Source organism: Carlito syrichta, unplaced genomic scaffold (genome assembly GCF_000164805.1).
Source record: "Carlito syrichta isolate Samal-C Ts95f unplaced genomic scaffold, Tarsius_syrichta-2.0.1 Scaffold305672, whole genome shotgun sequence".
Classification (NCBI taxonomy): Eukaryota; Metazoa; Chordata; class Mammalia; order Primates; family Tarsiidae; genus Carlito; species Carlito syrichta.
This window is the reverse complement of record NW_007249768.1, coordinates 63,402-84,502: the sequence shown is the minus strand read 5'-3', so window position 1 is coordinate 84,502 and position 21,101 is coordinate 63,402. Positions and strand designations below refer to the sequence as shown.

Genomic DNA, 21,101 nt, shown 5'->3' with positions numbered 1-21,101 from the left:
AAAAAAAAGAAAAAGAGCAAGCTTCAGAATAATATGTGTATGAGCCCATTTATCTACAAGAAAGCCAAACAACAAGACCAAATCTCTTCATACATGCATATATGTACAAACAGATATAAAAATACATGTAAAAGCATCTGGAAGAATAGACACCAAACTGTCCATATGGTTACTTCTAGAGGCGAAAGAGGTTGGGGGTGGAATAAAAGTAATCTGAAAGTTTATTTTCACTTGTTTTGATTGGTAATTAATATACACAGTAAGAATTTCAAATGGCAAAAAAGATATACTTGTGAAAACAAGTCCCTCTCCCACTTTGCCCCTAGTTCCCTTCCCCAAAGGCAACCCCTGATTTCTAGGCGCTGTGTTACCTTTTAGCATGATTTCAAATACACAGCAACATATGTTGACATACAGTTCCCACACTAGTCATATTGCTCTACCCCTTACGTTCTCCCTGCAAATGGCTCTTGCCTTACAAACAATGTAAGCTATTTTCCACACACAGTTTACCTCCAGTCTGCCTTGCTGGGTTTTATAAACCACTTGGGGATTCTCCTGTAGTATGCTGCCATAGAGCTCACGAAAGTGGGCTATGTTGGGCTTCACAATATTCAACACTTTTGTCTTATCCTCTCCAACCACCATCCGAAAGTCACCTAGTTAAAGCAAACAGAAAAACAATTCTTCCATTGAGAATATACACTCTAACCTGTGAACTACAGTCCCTACACAGATCCGCACGGTTCAACCTGGAAGGATTCCCCATCAAAATACTTGCTTTTCTTCCTTAAAATGCAGGCACCTGTTAGGGGAAAAGTGAGCTTCTAAAATCACAAAACAATGCCAGTTAAAATACAATTACCTAAGTACACAAGGTAATCACAAGTGAGAAATGAATGCATTTTGTCTTTCCAGTGTAGAAACTTCTATATTGACAAACTTTCATCTTACGAACACATCTCTGCCTGTGCCCAGTCACGGAGACAGGAGCTGTGCACTATCACTTTAGACTCGTCCTTGCCATTGCTTACTCATTGTTGACCTGTTTGCTATGCTTGCATGAGGGCTTTTGAGGTGCTTTATAAATATAATTAACCTTATTATATTTGATAAGGGAAAGATAGGCTTGAAAGTCCCGGTAAGAAAAGGTTTGCATTTAAGATGAAATTGAGAACAGATATCATTTTTTATTTTATTTTTTAGTTTTTATTTTTATTTTTTTTTGAGTTGGAGTCTCACTCGGTCGCCCAGACTGGAGTGCAGTGGCCGCTCCCGGCCAGCACAGCCTTGACCTGCTGGGCTCCGGCGATCCTTCCACCTCAGCCTTCCAAGTAGCTGGAACTACAGGCGCGCGTTAACACACCTGGCTAATTTTTTTGATTTATTGTAGAGATAAGGTCTCACCAAGTTGCCCAGGCAGGTCTTGAACCCGCGGGCTCAGGTAATTCACTCACCCCGGCCTAATCATTTTTTAAATTCCAAGTGATAGGAAATCAGGAATGTTATATTTGCCAATGGATGAATTGAGCTCCAAAACAAATAATTCTGAATGACAAAAAGATTTCTGAAACAAATGAAAAGTGCCCTGCCTACGCCACTGACAATCATCAGAAAGATGGAGCAAAGAAGAGTGATACAATGGGTACACTTGAGTGAATGCCTACTGGGCTAATATGAATCCAAAAGAGGCTGAACACATGCAGGAGAACCTTCTAGGTTAAATGTGGTGAAAGCAACGCGGCTGCAACATTTGCTAGACAGACAGCAAGTCGTAAGTAGAGAGGTGACAAGTGTAGGCAGGTACGCGAGCTGCTGAGGAATCCCCCAGGACTAGGATGATGATACAACTTATCATCCAAACTAGGTCACTTTTGAGGGAGAAGTGGGTCCTATGAATAATTACACCAGGACAAGTATAAACTGGGCAAACCAGGATATAGGGTTACCTTTGTCAATTTCTTTTCTCTGGGGGGGGAAGGGATCATAGAGGTTATTACTTGCTAACAAATTTTCCTAGAGTGACTTGGCTTATTTTGGAAAAAGTAAAAATTCAAAGATGCTTCATTCTTAAGGAATAAAATTTATATTTAAGCTTCAAAGGGCAAATTTATATTACAATTTGGTGAAATGCAGCCAGGAACTGCAAGCTTCAGAAAAACAGATTTCCAAACATCCTCTGGAAACTGACCTTGGTGTAAAGGAAGTCTAACTGTTCAAGAGTGAGCAGAAGTGAGTCCCAATCATAACAAGCTGTTCAAATATGGATGAACATTTTTTTCACTATTATTTTAATGGAAAAGAGAGTTACTTTGTTGAAACCTGGAATCACTGCTAACGAAGGTGTTGAGAAATTGGTCCTTTCACTTATTACAGTAGGCAAACCTCATCTCTGGAGATCAAGCCTAAAGAAATAAACTAGAAACAGAGATTGAGCAGTAATGTTCATTGAGCACCTGGTAAGTACCAAGTACTGTTCAAAAAGCTTTGTAGCACTGCTTCACTGAATTCACACAGGTAGGTATGATGCTATCCCTATGTGGCATACAAGGCAACAAAGACACAGAGATTAAGAAGCCTGCTTGAGACTGCCCAGAAAGTGAAAGTACACTACACTACACATGAAAAACTGTTCACTGAAGCAATATTTATAATACTGAAATACTGGAAGCAACCCAAATGTCCAACAGGGAAATGGATGAGTTAGGATGGTGTACACTTACCCTATCACGGAACAATGTACAACCATTAAAAATTACAGTAATCACACATAGCAAGTTGGAAAGTATCATATAAAAAAGGGCAGTAAGAAATGAGGATAGGCCGGGCTCAGTGGCTCAGTCTGTAATCTCAGCACTTTGGAAGGCTGGGGCGAATGCATTGTCTGAGCCCGCGGGTTCAAGAGCAGTCTAGGCAAATTGGCGAGATCTTGTCTCCACAATAAATCAAAAAGTAGCCAGGTGTGGTAACGGGTGCCTGTAGTTCCGGCTATTTGGAAGGCTGAGGCAAAAGGATTGCCAGAGCCCAGCAGGTTGATGCTGGGGTGGCCATGAGTGTGCCACTGCACTCTAGCCTGGGCGTCAGAGTGAGACTTCAACTCAAAAAAACAAAACAAAACAAAACAAAAGAAATGAGGATACAAGGCCAGGCAAGTGGCTTACACTTGTACTCCCAGCATTTGGGAGGCAAAGGTGAGAGAACTGCCTGAGTCCAGGTGTTCGAGACCAGCCTGGGCAACTAAGTGAGGACTTATCTCTAAAATAAGTAAAAAAATTAGGTGGACATGGTGGCATGCACCTATAGTTCCAGCTACTTGAGAGGGTGAGGCAGAAGGAAACGCTGAGCTCGAAGGAACCCCTGAGCCCAGCAGATTGAGGCTGCGGTGGCCATAAACATACCACTACACTCCAGCCTGGGCGACAGAGTGAGACTCCAATTCAAAAAAAAAAAAAGAAAGAAAGAAAAAAAATGAGGATACAACAGTATACGAAAAAAACTTTATAAAAAAAGAAAAACAAGACAAAGGGACTATATGAAATGGCTCACTTTTGCTTTAATAAAATACACATTTATTGTGTGCTTTTGTATGTGTGCTTTAATTTGCTGTCTCATTTAATCCTGGAAAAGTCCCACAAAATAGGTCCTATTATTATCCCAATTTTACAGATGAGGAGATGAAGGTACAAACATAACCTGCCCAAGGTCCAATAGCCTCTCACTCAGTATCAGGATAGTGACACTTTAGGCGACAGTTATATTCTGTGATTTCCCTCCACTTCCCTCATTTCTATAATGTTGGCATGCTACCTTCTAACATTTTAAAATAAATTCATAGTATGCACAGACGTGACAACTTAACAAATGTGAATAGAAGGGTAGCTGGGTTAACTTTTAATTGTGTAAATCTTTATGCTTTTGGGAGCATAATGGATTCCATTAATCTTTGAGGGGATAAAACATCATCAAACTGAATCTATCAGGGCTGGCCCTGAAGTGAAAGATGTGTAAAAACAGCTTGTGTAACTGTTGAGTTACAAATATTTGTGTCATTCCCTCTCCTCCTGAATGTTCACAAACAAAAAGTCCTTATATTTTAGACAGTAACTTTCTGAGAGAAGGACTGTATTTTACCAAAATGTAAAAACAAACTAATCCAAATTCTCTCCCTAAAAGAACAATTGTATGCCATGAATAAAGGACCTAGAAAATATTCTGGGCTCTCTATAAATAAGGACTGGGACTTATTTATCTCTGTTTCTCCAGCTCCTTGTGTACTGCCTGGTGCCTGGAAGACACGTCAATCAATGTCGGCTGAATTCAGTTTCTCCAACTGCTGTGCAGCACAACTAGCTCAGCCACAGGGTAGTAAGCAAATGGGTTTACCACTCACTTCTAAAGAACAAAATGAAAAAAACAGTGTCTACAGCATGAACCAGCATCTACCACAAGAATCTTTTTTGTTGTTTTTTTAACCTTTAGGTATCTGCTTGCAACGAAACACAAGGATTAAGAAAAACTAATGGCTGACTTTTATTTTATGCCTCTATTGAATAGTTCTTTTTAACTCTTGACTGCTCTACCCAGAGAACTGCCAGTATAATACAATGGGCAACCACAAGCATAATTTCTCTTTGACTTTGAAATGAGACAAACTCAGAGGCTTGTGAACCACAGGTAGGCGACCTTCTCTGTGACTCAGGCATTCAGCCAGCACTCAGGGATCTTATTATGGGTGTGCAGATGTGAGGGGCTGCATAGTACAGTGGCAAAGCCCTGGTTTCACGTCTGGCAATGTCCCAGGGTGATCTGAGTCAAGTTACTTAAACTTTGGGAGTCAGTTTCCTTCTCTGTAAAATAGCTTAAGAATCATACTAACCTTACAATGTTGCTTTCAGATTTAAGTGAGTTAAAGTATCAGAGAATGCTTTGTCAGCAGTAAAGCAGATACTATTTGAGATATGTATTGAGATACTATTTGAGGATGGGCAAAGGATACAGGCCAGAGGAAGTCCCAGGTCTTTGAAGATAGCAAATTACTGGCTAACTTTCACCCCTTTTTTGGTAGATACAACGTACAGGAGTTATGCTAGACAATGGAGATACAGGTTAAACATCCCTAATCTGAACATCTGAAATTCAAAATCCAAAACTTTTTGAGTATTGGGATGATGCTTGAAGTGGAATTTCCACACCTGACCTCAAATGATGGGTTGCATATCTTTAAAAAAAATCAAATAGTATGGTGTCTATGTAAAAATTACCTTTAAGAGCTATGTATGAGGTATATGCAAAATATAAATAAGACTGGGTACGAGTGGCTCATACCTATAATCCCAGCATTTTGGGAGGCAGAGGCAAGGATTGCTTAAGCTCAGGGGTTTGAGACCAGCTTGGGCAACTTGGTGAGGTCTTGCTTCTACAATAAATTTTAAAAAGTAGCTGGCTGCGGTGGTGTGCACCTGTGGTTCCAGCTACTTGGAAAGGTGAGGCGAAAGGATTGCCTGAGCCCAGCATATCGAGACTGCTGTGTGTGGCTGTGAGTGTGCCACTGTACTCTAGCCTGGGCAACAGAGACTTCAACTCCAAAAAAAAAAAAAAAAAAAGGAAGAAAGAAAAAAGATATATAAATAAAATTCATGCTTAAACCTGGGCTCCGTCCTCATAATATCTCATTATATTTATGCAAGTATTCCAAATTCTGAAAAATTCCCAAATCCAAAATACTTCTGGCTCCAAGCATTTCAGATAAGGGATATTCAAGTTGTACAAAAATATAGGCCCTACCTCAGGCAACAAATGACATGAAAAAGATCAGTTTAGTGCAGATTCTTATGTGGTAGTGTTTAAGGACTACAGTCCCACTGGATATTAATATGGGAGAATAATATTCATTTTTATAGCAACTTTAAAGTGTAATTCATATACCATACAATTCACCCATTTAAAGTGTACAATTCAGCCAGGCTCGGTGGCTCAGCCTGTAATCCCGCGGCTTGGGAGCCTGAGGTGAGTGGACTGCCTGAGCCTGCGGGTTCGAGACCCACCTTGGTGAGACCTCATCTCTACAATAAATCAAAAAAATTAGCTGGGCGTGGTAGCGCGTGCCTATAATTCCAGCTACTTGGAAGGCTGAGGCGGAAGGATTGCTGGAGCCCAGCAGGTCGAGGCTGCAGTGGCCAGGAGTGGCCACTGCACTCCAGTCTGAGCAACAGAGTGAGACTCCAACTCAAAAAAGAAAAAAAAAAGTGTACAATTCACTAGTTTTGGTGCATTTACAGTTTCAACCATCTCTCCAATCCAATCACTGAATATTTCAGCCTCCCCACAAGAAGCCCTGCATCCATAAGCAGTCACTCCCAGCTCCCTTTACCCCTAACCACCCAGTCCTAGGCACAGACCAGTCTACTTGCTGTCGCTATGGACTTGCCTATTCTGGATATTTTACATACAAAGTCATACAATATGTGGTCTTTTGTGACTAGCTTCTTCCACTAAGCACAATGTTTTCGAACTTCATTCATGTTGCAGCACATATCAGTACTTTATTTCTGTTATGGCTAAATAATATTCCATTGTAAAGACACACCAATTTTATTTATTCCTCAAATGATGAACATTTGGGCTGTTTCCACTTTTTACCTATTCATTATGAATAATGCTGCCATGAACATTCATGTACAAGTTTTTGTGTGGACGTGTGTGTTCCTTTCTTTTGTGTACATACCTAGGAGTAGAATTTCTTAGTCAGACAACTCTATGTTTAACATTCTGAGGAATTGCCAAACTGTCTTCCCAAAGCAGTTATACCATTTTACAAGCTTATCAGCACTGTATAAAGGTTCCAATTTCTCCTCAACAGTTAATACTGCCTTTTTAAAAAAAAATTTTCATAGAGACGAAGTCTCACTATGTTGCCCAGACTGGTCTCAAACTCCTGGGCTCAAGCAATCCTCCCGCCTTGGCCTCCCAAAGTGCATGAGCCACTATGCCCAGCCTGCCTAGCTTTTTGACAACAGCCACTTTAGAGGGTGTAAAATGAAATGGTGTCTCTGTGATTTTGGCATTTCTCTAATACTAATGATGCTGAGCATCTTTTCATGTGCTTATTGGCACTTTGCATATCTTCTTTGCAGAAATGTTTATTCAAATCCTCTGTCTTTTTTAAATTTCAATAGCTTTGGGGAGTACAAATAGTTTTGGTCTGGGCTTTAAGTGTACCCACCACCTCCACCTATACACACTGTACTGACAGGTAATTTTTTGGTTCCTCTGCCTCTTCCCCTCCCCCCCCTTTTTTTTTGAGTTGGAGTCTCACTCTGTCACCTAGACTGGAGTGCAGTGGCCGCTCCCGGCCACCGCAGCCTCGACCTGCTGGGCTCCGGCAATCTTTCTGCCTCAGCCTTCCAAGTAGCTGGAACTACAGGCGCACGCTACCACGCCTGTCTAATTTTTTGATTTATTGTAGAGATGAGGTCTTGCCAAGTTGCCCAGGCGGGTCTCGAACCCGCGGGCTCAGGCAATCCACTCACCTCAGCCTCCCAAAGCGCGGGTCCCAAAGCGCGGGATTACAGGCTGAGCCACCGAGCCCGGCTCTTCTCCCTCTTCTGAGTCTCCTGTGTCCATTATACCACTCTCTATGTCTTTGCACATCCTTAATTTAGTTTTGTCTATTTTTAAATTGGGTTGCCTTTTGACTATATTTTAAGAATTTTTTTTTGTTTTTGGGAGTGAAAGTCTCACTGTGTTGCCAGGCTGGAGAACAGTGGCACAATCATAACTTACCACAGCCTCAACCTCCTGGGCTCAGGTGATCCTTCCATCTTAGCTTCCTGAGTAGCTGGGACTACAGATATGCGCCATCATGTCTAGCTAATTTTTTTCTTTTTAGATTGGAAAATATAGTTTATTTAGAAAGTGAATTAGAGTGAGAGGAGATTCACCTCCCCAGGGCAGGGGAGGGGGCCGAAACCAAGAAACATGGTGGCCATAGCTCAAAGAGCCATGTGGACTCATCAGGGTTTAACAAAGCAAGGACCTTGTCCAGCTAATTTTTAATTTTTTTTTTGGTAGAGATGAGTTCTCACTATGTTGCCCAGGTTGGTCTTGAACACCTGGACTCAAGCAATCCTCCCGCCTTGGTCTCCCAAGGTGTTGAGATTATAGAAGTGAGTTACCACACCCAGCCAGAATTCTTCATATATTCTGGATACTAGACTCTTATCAGCTTCATAGTTTGTATATATTTCCTCCCATTTTGTTAGCTGCCTTTTCACTTACTTGATGGGGCTGTTTTTCATTTTTATATAGCTTTTTTAATCTATATTTTTCTTTTGTTGCTTGTGCTTTTGGTGTTTATGTAAAAACCATTTCTAACCCCAAATCACTCTTCTAAGAGTTTTATAGTTTTAACTTTTACATCCATGATCCATTTTGAGTTAATTCTGAATATAGTGTGAGTTAGGTGCCCAACTTCATTCTTTTGCAAGTGGACAAAATAATACAGTAGTCCCCTTTATCTGTGGTTTTGCTTTCCATGGTTTCAATTATCCACAGACAACTTGCTCTGGGTCACATAAGTTTTTAAGTACTAAGTTAGGATTTGAGCCCAGACTACCTTAATCCTAGAACCCTTGCTTTTATTTAACCCTTTAATTTTCTACCAAAGGTCATTGTGGTGGGTGTCATTCTCAGTTCACACCTGGGTCACTCTCCCTGGGCCCCACTGGCTCATCTCCGGTCCTTGTAGGTCTCAGTTCTGGCTTATCACAGAAGCCTTCCCTGACACCCATTGCCACCCCACTAGTCCCTGTTGCATCTTTCTCTGCTTTTTGTGGTATATTAAGATAGTTTTGGGGTGGGGGAAGGAAGAGAGAAATACCACATTCACATTTTTACTACAGTATATTGTTATAATTATTCTCTTTTATTATAAGTTATTATTATTAATCCCTTACTTGCCTGATTTACAAATTAAACTCTATCATAGGTATGTATATGTAGAAAAAAATAGGCTATATAAGGCTCAGTACTATCCATGGTTTCAGGTATTTGTGGGGGTTCTTGGTATTCACATAGATAAGGGTGGGATTACTGTATTTATTTTAACAAGTAAATGACCAAGGTAATGTTTCTAGGAAGCAGTCTAATATAAAGTACAGTCTCAAAAATAGCTCCAGAAAAGATGCTGCACTGCACTAACTCACATGTGGAAGAGAATGAGATAAGAATAAATTCCTGATGTGCCTGGTGATATAACTCTGAGCCACTTTTTCTTTTCTATACTTTAGAGAACACAAAGTAGATAGGTGTAGAGAGGGATAAGGAGGAATCCGGTTCAGCAAGGACCTAATATCACAACCGTTCATCCATTCATCAAGTAGCTACTGAGCACCTAGTGTGTATCAGGCACGACTGCATGGGAACAAAGTAAGCAAAACATGACAAAAATTCCTGCCCTCCACATTCTAGTGGTGAACAAAGACCAAAGATAAACCAGCAAAAAAGTCAGACTGGGGAAAGTGCTATGGAGAAAACAAAAAGCAGAGAAAGACGCAACAGGGAGTGCTGGGGTGGCAGTGGGCATCAGGGAAGGCTTCCGGGATAAGCCAGAACGGAGATGAGCCAGTGGGGCCCAGGGAGAGTGACCCAGGTGTAAACAGAATGACACTCACCACAATGACCTTTGGTAGAAAAGTAAAGGGTCAAATAAAAGCAAGGGTTCTAGGATTAAGATAGTCTGGGTTCAAATCCCAACTCAGCACTTACAAGCTATGTGACCCAGAGCAAGCTACTTAACTTCTCTGGGCTTCAGTATCCTCAAATGAAAAATGAGAGTAATAATAGTAACTAGTTTATAAATTTCAGAGATTAAATATTACAATACCTGACACATAGTACCTAATACAAAAATGTTCATGCTACTAACAATTTACATCCTTTCAGGAATGCTGCATTCTCAGAAATTAACAAGTGACTATTGAGTACACAGGGTTCCAGCTTTAGCAAAAGCTCATGCATACCAAGCATAGAGAAATAGGCTTCCAAATTCCTGAAAACAGTCAACTCCCAATATGCAGATCATTCAACAACACTGCCTGTAAGATTTCAGATGGTTTGACCATCACAGAATCAATCTTAAGAGCTTTCACGCTAGAGAAAAAGTTTTTTTACAGGCTTTTGCCAGAATCCAGAAATGGGGATGTGTATTCACATTTTAGAGTGCTGGCACCCATTGCTAATGTTTTTCCCTACGAATCACTCAACTGGCAACTTCCTCGCTGCTTTGTCTTATTCCTAGAAGTAGCTGAGCCTGTGTTCAGTCAATCTGGCAATGAAAGAAACTCATTCTCTCTCTTACACAAGAGTGCTTGAAGGCATTTTTCATCCCTTAAGGACCTTAAAGGGCCAGATGAATTGGAGCTCTCAATATTAATCCACCTCATCTAAGTATTCTGCTAATTTTTTATTTTTTAATTTTTTTAGAGATGTGGTCGTGCTCTGTCCTCCCAAGCTGGAGTGCAGTGGTGTGACCAGAGCTTACACCATCCTTGAACTCCTGGGCTTAAGAAATCCTCCCTTCCACCTCAGTCTCCAGAGCAGCTGGGACTACAGGCACATACCATCATGCCTAGCTAATTTTTAAATTTTTTGTAGAGATGCAGGCTTGCTCTATTGCTCTGACTGATCTCAAACTCCTAGTCTCAAGCCTCTGTCTCTTGAGTAGCTGAAGTTATAGGTGCAAACTCCCACACCTGACAAATTTTGACAGGCATTATTTGTTAACACGCAGCAAGTTTTATAATTCTTATAACTAGCCGGGCTCAGTGGCTAGTAATCCCGCACCTTTGGGAGGATGAGGTGAGTGGATTGCCTGAGCCCGCGGGTTCGAGACCCGCCTGGGCAGCAAGATCTCATTGCTACAATAAATCAAAAAATCAGCCAGGCGTGGTAGTGCACGCCTGTAATTCCGGCTACTTGGAAGGCTGAGGCGGAAGGATCGCCGGAGCCCAGCAGGTCGAGGCTGCGGTGGCCAGGAGCGGCCACTGCACTCCAGTCTGGGCAACAGAGTGAGACTCCAACTCAAAAAAAAAAAAATTCTTATAACTGACAACATAATTCCATTTTGGAGAACACATCTTGAGAAGTTAGTGCCCTTTCCCTACCAAAGTAACTTGTACAAAGTGATTCACAGCAGTGTTGTTAATAACAGTGATAAATAGAGCTAGCTTAGTATACATCAATCATTGAATGAGCAAATAACAGTGTCTTCAGTTATTTAGGGCATGGGATGCTGATTCTCCTGAAAAATGTTAAACTAGAATCACTGCTTAAAATTAGTTATTTTAGTGGCTGGGCATGGTGGTTCATATCTGTAATCCCAGTACTCTGAGAGGCGGAGGCGAGAGAATTGCCTAAGCCCAGGGGATTGAGACCAGCCTGGGTATCTCAGCAAGATCTCATTTCTAACAATAAATCAAAAAATTGCCTGGGTGTATTTCCAGTTACTTAGAAGGCTGAGGCAGAAGGATCACCTGAGCCCAGGAGGTTGAGACTACAGTGGCCGTGAGCATGCCACTGCACTCCAGCCTGGGCGACAGTGAGATTCCAACTCAAAAAAATATATATATGTATAGTCATTTTAACAATTTGTATTTACATAAGAAAGTTCAAAATGACCCTTCAAAATTAATTTGCTACTTCTTTTCCGTTCACTTCAATGCTGATTTCTAAGAATAACTAAAGGATTAGAGAGCTTTCTTCTTCCCAGTTTTGTGGGCTCTCATCCTCCACCTACTCCTTTCTCACCCATGATTTATAATAATGTTGCTATAAATACTGACCCCAGGGCAGTCAAAGTGATCCTTAAATACCATATAAAACATAAGGGGTCATTATGACTACCAGTAATACTGATAGATCTTGCCTCTGCCTAAGTAGTTACTGGTAGGAACTTGTCCAATAATGTAGAGAGACACTGTTTTTTCTTGTCCCCTTCCCCACCTCCCTCTGCTGGGAGAAATGTTAAACTTCACAGGTTAGGGACCACATATACCATCTCAATTGAAAAAAAAAGAAAAGCTGGGCTCAGTGGCACGCCTTGGGAGGCTGAGGTAAGTAGATTGCCTGAGTCCGTGGGTTCAAGACCTGCCTGAGCAACTTGGCGAGACCTCATCTCTACAATAAATCAAAAATTAGCCGGGCGTGGTAGTACGCACCTGTAGTTCCAGCTACTTGGAAGGCTGCGGTGGAAGGATCGCCAGAGCCCAGCAGGACGAGGCTGCGGTGGCCAGGAGCGGCCACTGCATTCCAGTCTGGGCGACACAGTGAAACTTCAACTCAAGGAAAAAAAAAAAAAAAAAGAGAAAAAAGAAGAAAAATGTCACAGTTGTAAATAAAAATGAGATTAGTGGACAATCCGAATTTTGGAATACTTGGAGGGTTTGGGAGACTTAGGTGGTTCGCCAAAAGGATAGAATTTGATCAATTCTAGGATACTGGGTTCTCAAAAGCCTAGGAAAGTCAGAAGGAAGACTTGCCTGGGGCAAGTCTCATACCTATGAAAGAGATCTATCTGCAGGGTCAAGGTCCTTTTTTCCTCTCACTACTCTAGCCTAGTTCCAGCCAAAAACAGCTAAAGATTGGCAGCAGTTTGAAGGTTAATGTAAGAAAGTCTGCAAAGAGGTGAAAGGAGTCATATTAGCCAGTAGTCAGAATTTATAAAGAACCCCCAGAATCCACCCAACACTGTGCTGGTGTTGATTACAAGGAGAAAAACAGAGAGGAGGTAGTGGCATGGGCAAAGTAGAGAACAGTCCTGCATCTTCTCCCACAAAAATCGACCTTTCATCAAAGGGTTCATCCATGTTTTTTCAGAGGGGAAAGGGGGAGGGAATCACCTCGTAAAGTGACCTCCTTCTCACATGTGGTACTCAGAAGCCCACTCATTCTGGTACACAGCCATGCCATTCTGCCCCTGTGCCTTTTGTTGGATAACAGGGATGCTGCCAGGTGAAGCTGGAAGTAACCAAAGACCAAGGTTATTTCACTGTCTTTCTCTCCAGTGTTGCAATTACAGCTATAGCTGTGCTAGATGAATTTCGGGAAGACCGAAGAACAAAACCTCTAAGGTCTCTTACAGCATTAAATTTCCATGAAACTTTATCTGCAGTGGGATTCAGAGAATAAGTAAGCTGCTTTTGCAACGTTTTGAGCATAAGATTCTTTGACTCATACTTAAACATCGGGAAATAAGACAGAGGTTTTTAAACTTTTCTTAAAGTAGCAGACCACTTTTTTTTATAAATAAAATCTTGGCCGGGCTCTAATCCCAGCACTTTGGGAGGCTGAGGTGAGTGGATTGCCTGAGCCCGTGGGTTTGAGACCCGCCTGGGCAACTTGGCGAGACCTCATCTCTACAATAAATCAAAAAATCAAGCTGGGCTCGGTGGCTCAGCCTATAATCCCGCGCCTTTGGGAGGCTGAGGTGAGTGGATTGCCTGAGCCTGTGGGTTTGAGACCCGCCTGGGCAGTGAGACCTCATCTCTACAATAAATCAAAAAATCAGCCGGGCGTGGTAGCGCGCGCCTGTAATTCCGGCTACTCGGAAGGCTGAGGTGGAAGGATCGCCGGAGCCCAGCAGGTCGAGGCTGCGGTGGCCGGGAGCGGCCACTGCACTCCAGTCTGGGCGACAGAGTGAGACTCCAACTCAAAAAAAAAAAATCAGCCAGGCGTGGTAGCGCGCGCCTGTAGTTCCAGCTACTCGGAAGACTGAGGTGGAAGGATCGCTGGAGCCCAGCAGGTCGAGGCTGTGGTGGCCAGGAGCGGCTACCGCACTCCAGTCTGGGCGACAGAGTGCGACTCCAACTCAAAAAAAAAAAAAAATCTTACCTGAAACCTTCCTATATAAAACAGATAAATTTGGTGCTCCTCTGGTTGCAGCTAGGGTGAGGAGCTGGACTGTATCCTCCCACAGCTTCCCCCTTGTCCTTTAAAGGAGCTTCTCACATCCGTGAGGAACATAGCTGATTTAAAGGAAAAGGGAAAGGAAGTCAACATTTAGATAAAGAAGTGAAAAAATACATAAACGAAGGGGAAGAAGGGAAAGCTCCCCCTTGATATGAAAGAAGTAGAGTTGCTTTGTAACCATCACAGTAAAAACAAGTTTGAGCAAGAATCATCAAGGGATGCTTAATCCAGAGGGAAAGTTTGATTAGAGGCAGGCTATGTGCATGATCTTCATGCAAACCGATTGCATATAAAGGAGAAAACACTGCTTATATGGGAGCAAACATTACTGACCTGTGGACTTAAAAAATGTGAATGTCATGTAAAACAAGGCAAGGCTGAGGAGGTGCTCCAGATTAAAAGTTAAAAGAGACACAAGAACTAAATACAGTATGTAATTCCTTAGTGAATTATGTACACGGGGTGGGGGGGATGTCATAAATGATGTTACCAAGATAACTGACACTGGAAATATGGGTTACAAATTTGATACAAGTATGGTATCAGTATTTAATTTCCCGAATCTGGTAACTGTACTGTGGTTAAGTAAGAGAATGTCCTTATTTTTAGGAAACAAAAACTGAAGGATAGTACCTAGTCTATAGGGGATATGACATGTGCAACCTACTCTCAAACAGTTCAGGAAAAAATAAATGACACAGAGTATTTACAGATACAGAGAAAGCAGCGGTTCTCAAAGTGGGATACTTGGTGGAGCATCATCATCACTTGGGAACTTGTAATGAGTACAGATTCTTGTGTTCCATCTCAAACCTACTAAATGAGTTGTTTGGGGTGAGACCTAGGAGTCTGTTTTAACTTGAGCCTTCTAGTTCATTCAGACACATGCTAAAGCTTGAAATACACTGATATAGAGAAAATAAGAAAACAAATATGGTGAAATGTAAAATGGATGAATCTGGGGAAAGGGTATATGGGAGGTTTTTGTATTTTTTTTTTCCTTTTTAATGCAGGATTTGAGAGGACAGAAAAGTTCCCACAGTGGGAGGAGATCTAAAGGGGTTACTCTTTCCCTTTTTTTAAGAAACAGGATTTTACTATGTCACCCAGGCGGGAGTACAGTGGCTCACAGCAGCCCCAACCTCCTAGACTCAAGGGATCCTTCCACCTTAGCCACCTGAATAGCTGGGATTACAGGCACACACTACTGTGCCAGACTAACATAAAAAAATTTATCTCTTTTTAAAGCAGCACACCTTGGTCCACTGCCCAAGGTGATCTGGAACTCCTGGCCTCAAGCAATCCTCCCTCCTCAGTCTCCTAAAGTGCTGGTATTACAGGTGTCAGCCACTGCATCTAGCCCTGTATTATTCCTGAAACTCTGCTGAAATTGCTTCAAAATAAAACTTAACAGTAACAACGACAAAACTGCCCTGGAACAATAAGTGTCTAGTTGTGGAGAGGAGTCCCTGTGGATAGAGACAAGTCAAAGGTAAATGTATGAACCTACACATGAAGTGATGCAATTTACAACTAAGACTGTCGCAACTCCAATGCAGAGTGAAGGCAGGAGACTGAAATAACAAATCTTGCAGAAAATTTGGGCATCAACTATACTAACCTGAATAGGAGAGTCCGGCAATCTCTATAAAGAGGTCTTCTTCAGAAAAGCTCTCGGGGAGCATGAGGAAAGCAGCGGTCACAGCACTCTTCAAATTTTTGTCGAGGGCTGATCTAAGAGTGGGACTCTCATTCATTGCTACAATTTTCACCTGAAAGAAGCAGAACATTCAGGAGAAAAATTCCAGAAGTGAAGTCTTCCTCAAGCCATGGGTTACACATGCAATGGAACTATTCCAAACTCTTTCCACTGAAGATCTTGGAATATTAGTTCAGTTGACACTAAATAATCATCATTCTAATAAGCAACCCCAGAATCTCCTGTTTTATGCTAAAGTCAATGAAATCGTGACACAGGAAAGGATCAAAATGCCAAAGAAAACAAAAAAAAAATATTCCTCTTAAATGAGGAAATGAATCATGAGTTTTGAAAAAGAGTAAGTATCATTTGAGAACTTTAATATTTTTAAATTGTGCAATCTTATTGTTTTTTAACATAATTTTCTAGTGGATGAAGGCATTTGACTTTATTTAGAGCTCACCTGGAGGCCAGGCACAGTGGCTCAAGCCTATAAGTTTGGGCAAATTACCTAGCTTCTCAGAACTTAAGTTTTTATCTATAAAATAGGATAATTGACGTGCATCAAAGAATTGTCACAAAGATTGAATATGATAGTAAACATAAAGTGCCTAGTATACGCACAACTGCTTTGCTCAATAAAAAGAATTTTTCTCCTAAACACACAGTTGAAGCTGCCTTTTGACTTTCTCCAAGTTCATTAAAATACAAGAGCTCCAGTATATTCTGGGATTCTCAGTTTTAAAGATCACACTGTAGCTAAGAGAATGTATTCAAGTGCCAGTTTTATCTCTTACTACCTCTGTGAATATGGGCATAATTCCTTATCAGTAAAACGGAGTTAATAACAGAATCAGGCTCATAAGATTGCTGGTAAGATACTGCACAAACCCTTAGCTGAATTGAGCTTCCTTGTGTGTGTTTCACAATAATAACATAAGAGTTTCTCTGGCCAAGGAGTCTCACCTTGGGCTACCATTAGCCCAGGCTTGTTAAAACACATATTATTGGGCCCAACCCCCCATAATATGCGTCAGTATCTGTTTCAGTAGGCCTAGATGTGGCTGGCTTTTCTTTCTTTTTCTTCCTACCTTCCTTTCTTTCTCACTCTCTTGTGCTCTCTCACTCTTTGAAACAGGGTCTCATTCTGTCACTCAGGTTGGAGTGCAATGCCACAAATACAGATCATAGCCTCGAACTCCTGGGCTCAAGCAATCCTCCCACTTCAGTCCACCAAGAAGCTGAGATTACAGGAATGCACCACCATGCCGGTCTAATTTTTTTTTAATTTTGTAGGTCTCACTATATTGTCTCCAAGTGATCCTAGGCTCCACTCTTGGGCTCCACTCCTGTGCTCAAGTGATCCTTCTGCCTTAGCCTCCCAAAGTGCTGGGATTACAGGTGTAAGCCGCTGCGCCCAGTATAAAAAAAAAATGCGTATTTCTTTTACTTTTCTGTTTTTCTAAGTTGGAGTGTCACTCTGTCGCCCAGGCTAAAGTACAGGGGTGTGCTCACGGCCACTGCAGCCTCAACCTGCTGGACCCAAGTGATCCTTCCACCTCAGCTTTCCAATTAGCTGTTACTATTGGCATGCACCACCACACCCAGCTAATTTTTTGATTTATTGTAGAGACAAGGTCTCACCAAGTTGCCCAGGTTGGTCTCGAACCCTTAGGCTCAGGCAATCATCTCACCTCTGCCTCTCAAAGTGCTAGGATTACAGGCGTGAGCCACCACTGCCAGCAAAAATGCATATTTCTAACATGTTCCCAGGTAATGTACAGGGGTCACATTTTGAGATTTATTGTTCTTAGAAGTAGAATTGTCCAATTGTTTTTTGGTGTGGCTATACCATTTACACTCCCACCATAATATTTTTACAGCATCATGCTGTTTCTGACTGACTTTCCATACAAAGGAAAGTCTCTAGAAGTCCCTAATAAGAACTCTCATATATCTGAAATGTATCTACCATCTCTAAACCATTTGGTATCAACAAATTTTCCTCCTAGTCTAGAAAACAGAGCATAAGTTGTCTTTTATTTGTCAATATAATTTCTGACAAAATTAAGATGGTATATAAAAGACACATGTGAGACACTCCAAAATAGAATTTTATCAGAAAGCAAAGAGAGAGGTGAATGACCTGTACCCTAAGGTATAGTTTCTTCTCTCATTTTCTTTCTTTCTTTTTTTTTTTTTGAGTTGGAGTCTCACTCTGTCGCCCAGACTGGAGTGCAGTGGCCGCTCCCTGTCACCACAGCCTCAACCTGCTGGGCTCCAGCGATCCTTCCACCTCAGCCTTCCGAGTAGCCAGAATTATAGGCATGCACTACCATGCCTGGCTGGTTTTTTTGATTTATTGTAGAGATGAGGTCTCGCTGCCCAGGCGGGTCTCAAACCCGTGGGCTCAGGCAATCCACTCACCTCAGCCTCCCAAAGGCGCGGGATTACAGGCTGAGCCACCAAGCTCGGCTTCTCTCATTTTCTTTTGTTGTTGTTATTTATTATAAAAAGCAGTATTATAAAACATAAAACTATTTTATAAATCAGACTGAAGAACCTAAATTCTTTTAGCTTTTTTCCCCTAAGAGAATACCTACAACATACAAACTTCGCATATGGCAGGTGGGCAGGTCACTTAATACAATATCACCTCCTCCTCCCTTACAATTATGATTTAATAGACCTTAATGAAGCCTTTCAGTACTGGGTGAGTTTAGTGTTATTGCAATCATCTGCAGCCAGTATAAAACCAAGGACCAGTCCAGGAACATGACTCGCCTAAGGTTACATAATGAGTGGATGGCAAAAATCAGGGTAACACCATATGGTCAGCCAATCCACCTCGAAACATTTTGAATTATTCTCAGGTATTCAGTTAGGGATCTATTCTAATTAACACCTTATCTTGAAAAAGGATTAACAGAAAATTATAAGGTCCTATAACTCCTGCATTTATCTCTTAAATAACCTTCCCAAACTTTATACAGTTGACCTTCCATATTCGTGAGCTCTGCACCCATGGATTCAACCAACTGAAGACGGAAAATATTCAGAAAAAAAAAATTCCACAAAATTTCAAAAAGCAAAAGTTGAATTTGCTATGTGCCAAGTACTATGTTGAATCCATGTGAATGAAGTGTTGTGTAGGTATTGTATTAGATATTACAAGTAACCTAGAGATCACTTAAAGAATATGGGAAGCTGTGCATAAGCTATATGTAAATACTAGATGTTTTATATGAGACTCCAATTTTGGTATGGGGGTGTCCCAAAACCAATCCTCCAAGGGTACCAAGGAACTGTATTCCACATGGACTCATGGATCTAGGAGGACAACCTCCTCATTTTAATGATGGGAAGACTGAGGCCCAGAGGGATTAAAGGACTCTTCCAAGAGAAGAAGGGGCAAGTGGATCCAGCCCGCCGATCCATCCAGTGCTCTTTCCACAACTCTGTGACGCGTCTCCAACTCCATATTCCTCTTCTTCATCCTCATTCACCACATCCTTCTCAATATATTCTTTGCCCCCTTTTTGATGGCTTTTCCAGAAAATCAATAAAAAGAAGCTATTTTGAGATGCTAACAATTCAAAGAAACAATGCAAAGAAAAAAAAAAAGGAGAAATTTTCCTAGTTAACAAACTACTACTTGCTTTCCAAAGAAATTGTTCTACTTAGGTTGTAAGAAAGCAGTCTGTTTGCTATTTAAGTTTAAGAGAGTAAAAATAAAAGCATCCTTACTCAAAGGAAAAATGTCAATTCGGAAGACTCTGCTACTGTGCCGATGTGGTTCTTCAAGGAAAGGTGAACTAGGAACTTGTCTCAGCAGCACTGTTATTTGTTTGTTGCTCAGAGTGAAAAGCCAGTGAACTCTTGGGACACTGCCAGAGAGGCCTGGGGAAAAAAGAAAGTCTTCGGATTTGTGAATAGCTGTTTGTTTCTTACTGGGAATGTCCCGAACTGAACTGCATAGATAACATTAGCACTACTGCCAGGGAGGAAAATCTTTACTGGAGAGAGAAAGGGGCAATGCTTGAAGGGGCTTTCAAAGGAGAGATTTGTGAGTACCTTTCAAGACAGAAAATAAGAGAAAGTCACATGTGGTTTCCTCTATATCACAATCAAAAGGAGAGACTACTTGAATTGCAAAGAGTGAAGTTTTAGTCACAAAGAACACAGACCTACCTAGTTTTCAAATACTCAACCACCCCAAAGAACTTTTCCATTCCTAATAACCAGGAGGTTTAACTCTTCTAAACAATCACTGCCTCAGGACGAAGAAGAAACAAGGACCATAAGAGCCTGGTGAAACCTTGTTTCTTATCTACCTGTTGGCCTGTGGGTTCTTCAAGGACAATGTGGTGGTGTTTTGTTTGTTTTTTTTAATTCCTTTGGCATACACAGAGAAGAGGTTGTTTTTTGAATAACTAAATGAATGGCTCAATCTTTGCTTTTCAAAGACTATAAGCCTAAACATTTGTTCATTGCAGGGCAGAGGCGAAACTAGTAAGTCAGGTTTTCCAATTCCTAGTTCAGGAATATTTTATACCACTGGGATTTTTTCTAATCATACACACACAAAAGAATTAATAATGCTAAAATATGGTAAAGGTTGCACTCCATAAATACACTAAAAAACACTGAATTGATTTTTTTTTTAAGAGTCAGAGTCTCACTCTGTTGCCCAGGCTGGAGTGCAGTGGCACGCTCATGACCACCGCAGCCTTGACCTGCTGGGCTCAGGTGATCCTTCTGCCTCAGCCTTTCAAGGAGTTAGAATCATAGGCATGCACCCAAACTGTATGGTTTAAATGGCTGAATCATATGGGATGTGAATTATATCTCAATAAAGCTGTTACTTTAAAAAAGCTACATTCTAGCAAATAAGAGAGAAAATATATTGCAATGAATACATTAAAATAAATTAAAATCCTTTTAACAAGGTAGCAAAAATACACTGCATGTCAATGTGAATGCTTTAAAAAACTCAAGCAAAAAACTCATCTATACACTAAAAACAATGTGAAATACAAAAATACAAAATTATGTTATATTAATTAGGAAAATGACTATTCATTATTCTCTAGAGGTTTTGAGACTTAAAAAATATTGGCCAGGTGCAGTGGCTCGCACCTATAATCCCAGCACTTTGGGAGGCCAAGGTGAGAGGACTGCCTGAATCCACGGGCTCTAGACTAGTCTGGGCAACTTGGCAAGGCCTCATCTCTATAATAAACGGGAAAAAAAGTAGCTGGGCATGGTGGCGTGTGCCTGTAGTTCCAGCTACTTGGAAGGATGAGGCAGAAGTGTCGCCTGAGCCTAACAGGTTAGGCTGTGGTGGCTATGAGCCTGACACTGCACTCCAGCCTGGGCAACAAAGTGAGACTCCAATTCAAAAAAATAAATAAATACTGGCCACAATATTTTTTTT

General features: G+C 41.3%; 1 protein-coding gene across 4 annotated transcripts in view; it reads right to left on the bottom strand.

The window, feature by feature from the left end:
- TAMM41 (TAM41 mitochondrial translocator assembly and maintenance homolog) overlaps nucleotides 1-21,101 on the bottom strand; it is a 58,422-nt gene that overhangs the window by 25,958 nt on the left and 11,363 nt on the right. For 3 of the 4 annotated variants that reach the window (XM_008062210.1, XM_008062211.1, XM_008062209.2), the window contains exons 4-5: nucleotides 15,587-15,737; nucleotides 514-659 (exon numbers count right to left, since the gene is read on the bottom strand). In XM_008062210.1, the coding sequence (XP_008060401.1) occupies nucleotides 514-659; nucleotides 15,587-15,737 (297 nt within the window). Of the gene's footprint in view, nucleotides 1-513; nucleotides 660-15,586; nucleotides 15,738-19,411; nucleotides 19,565-21,101 lie in introns of all 4 variants that reach the window. The other variant, XM_021714563.1, reaches the window with a different exon arrangement.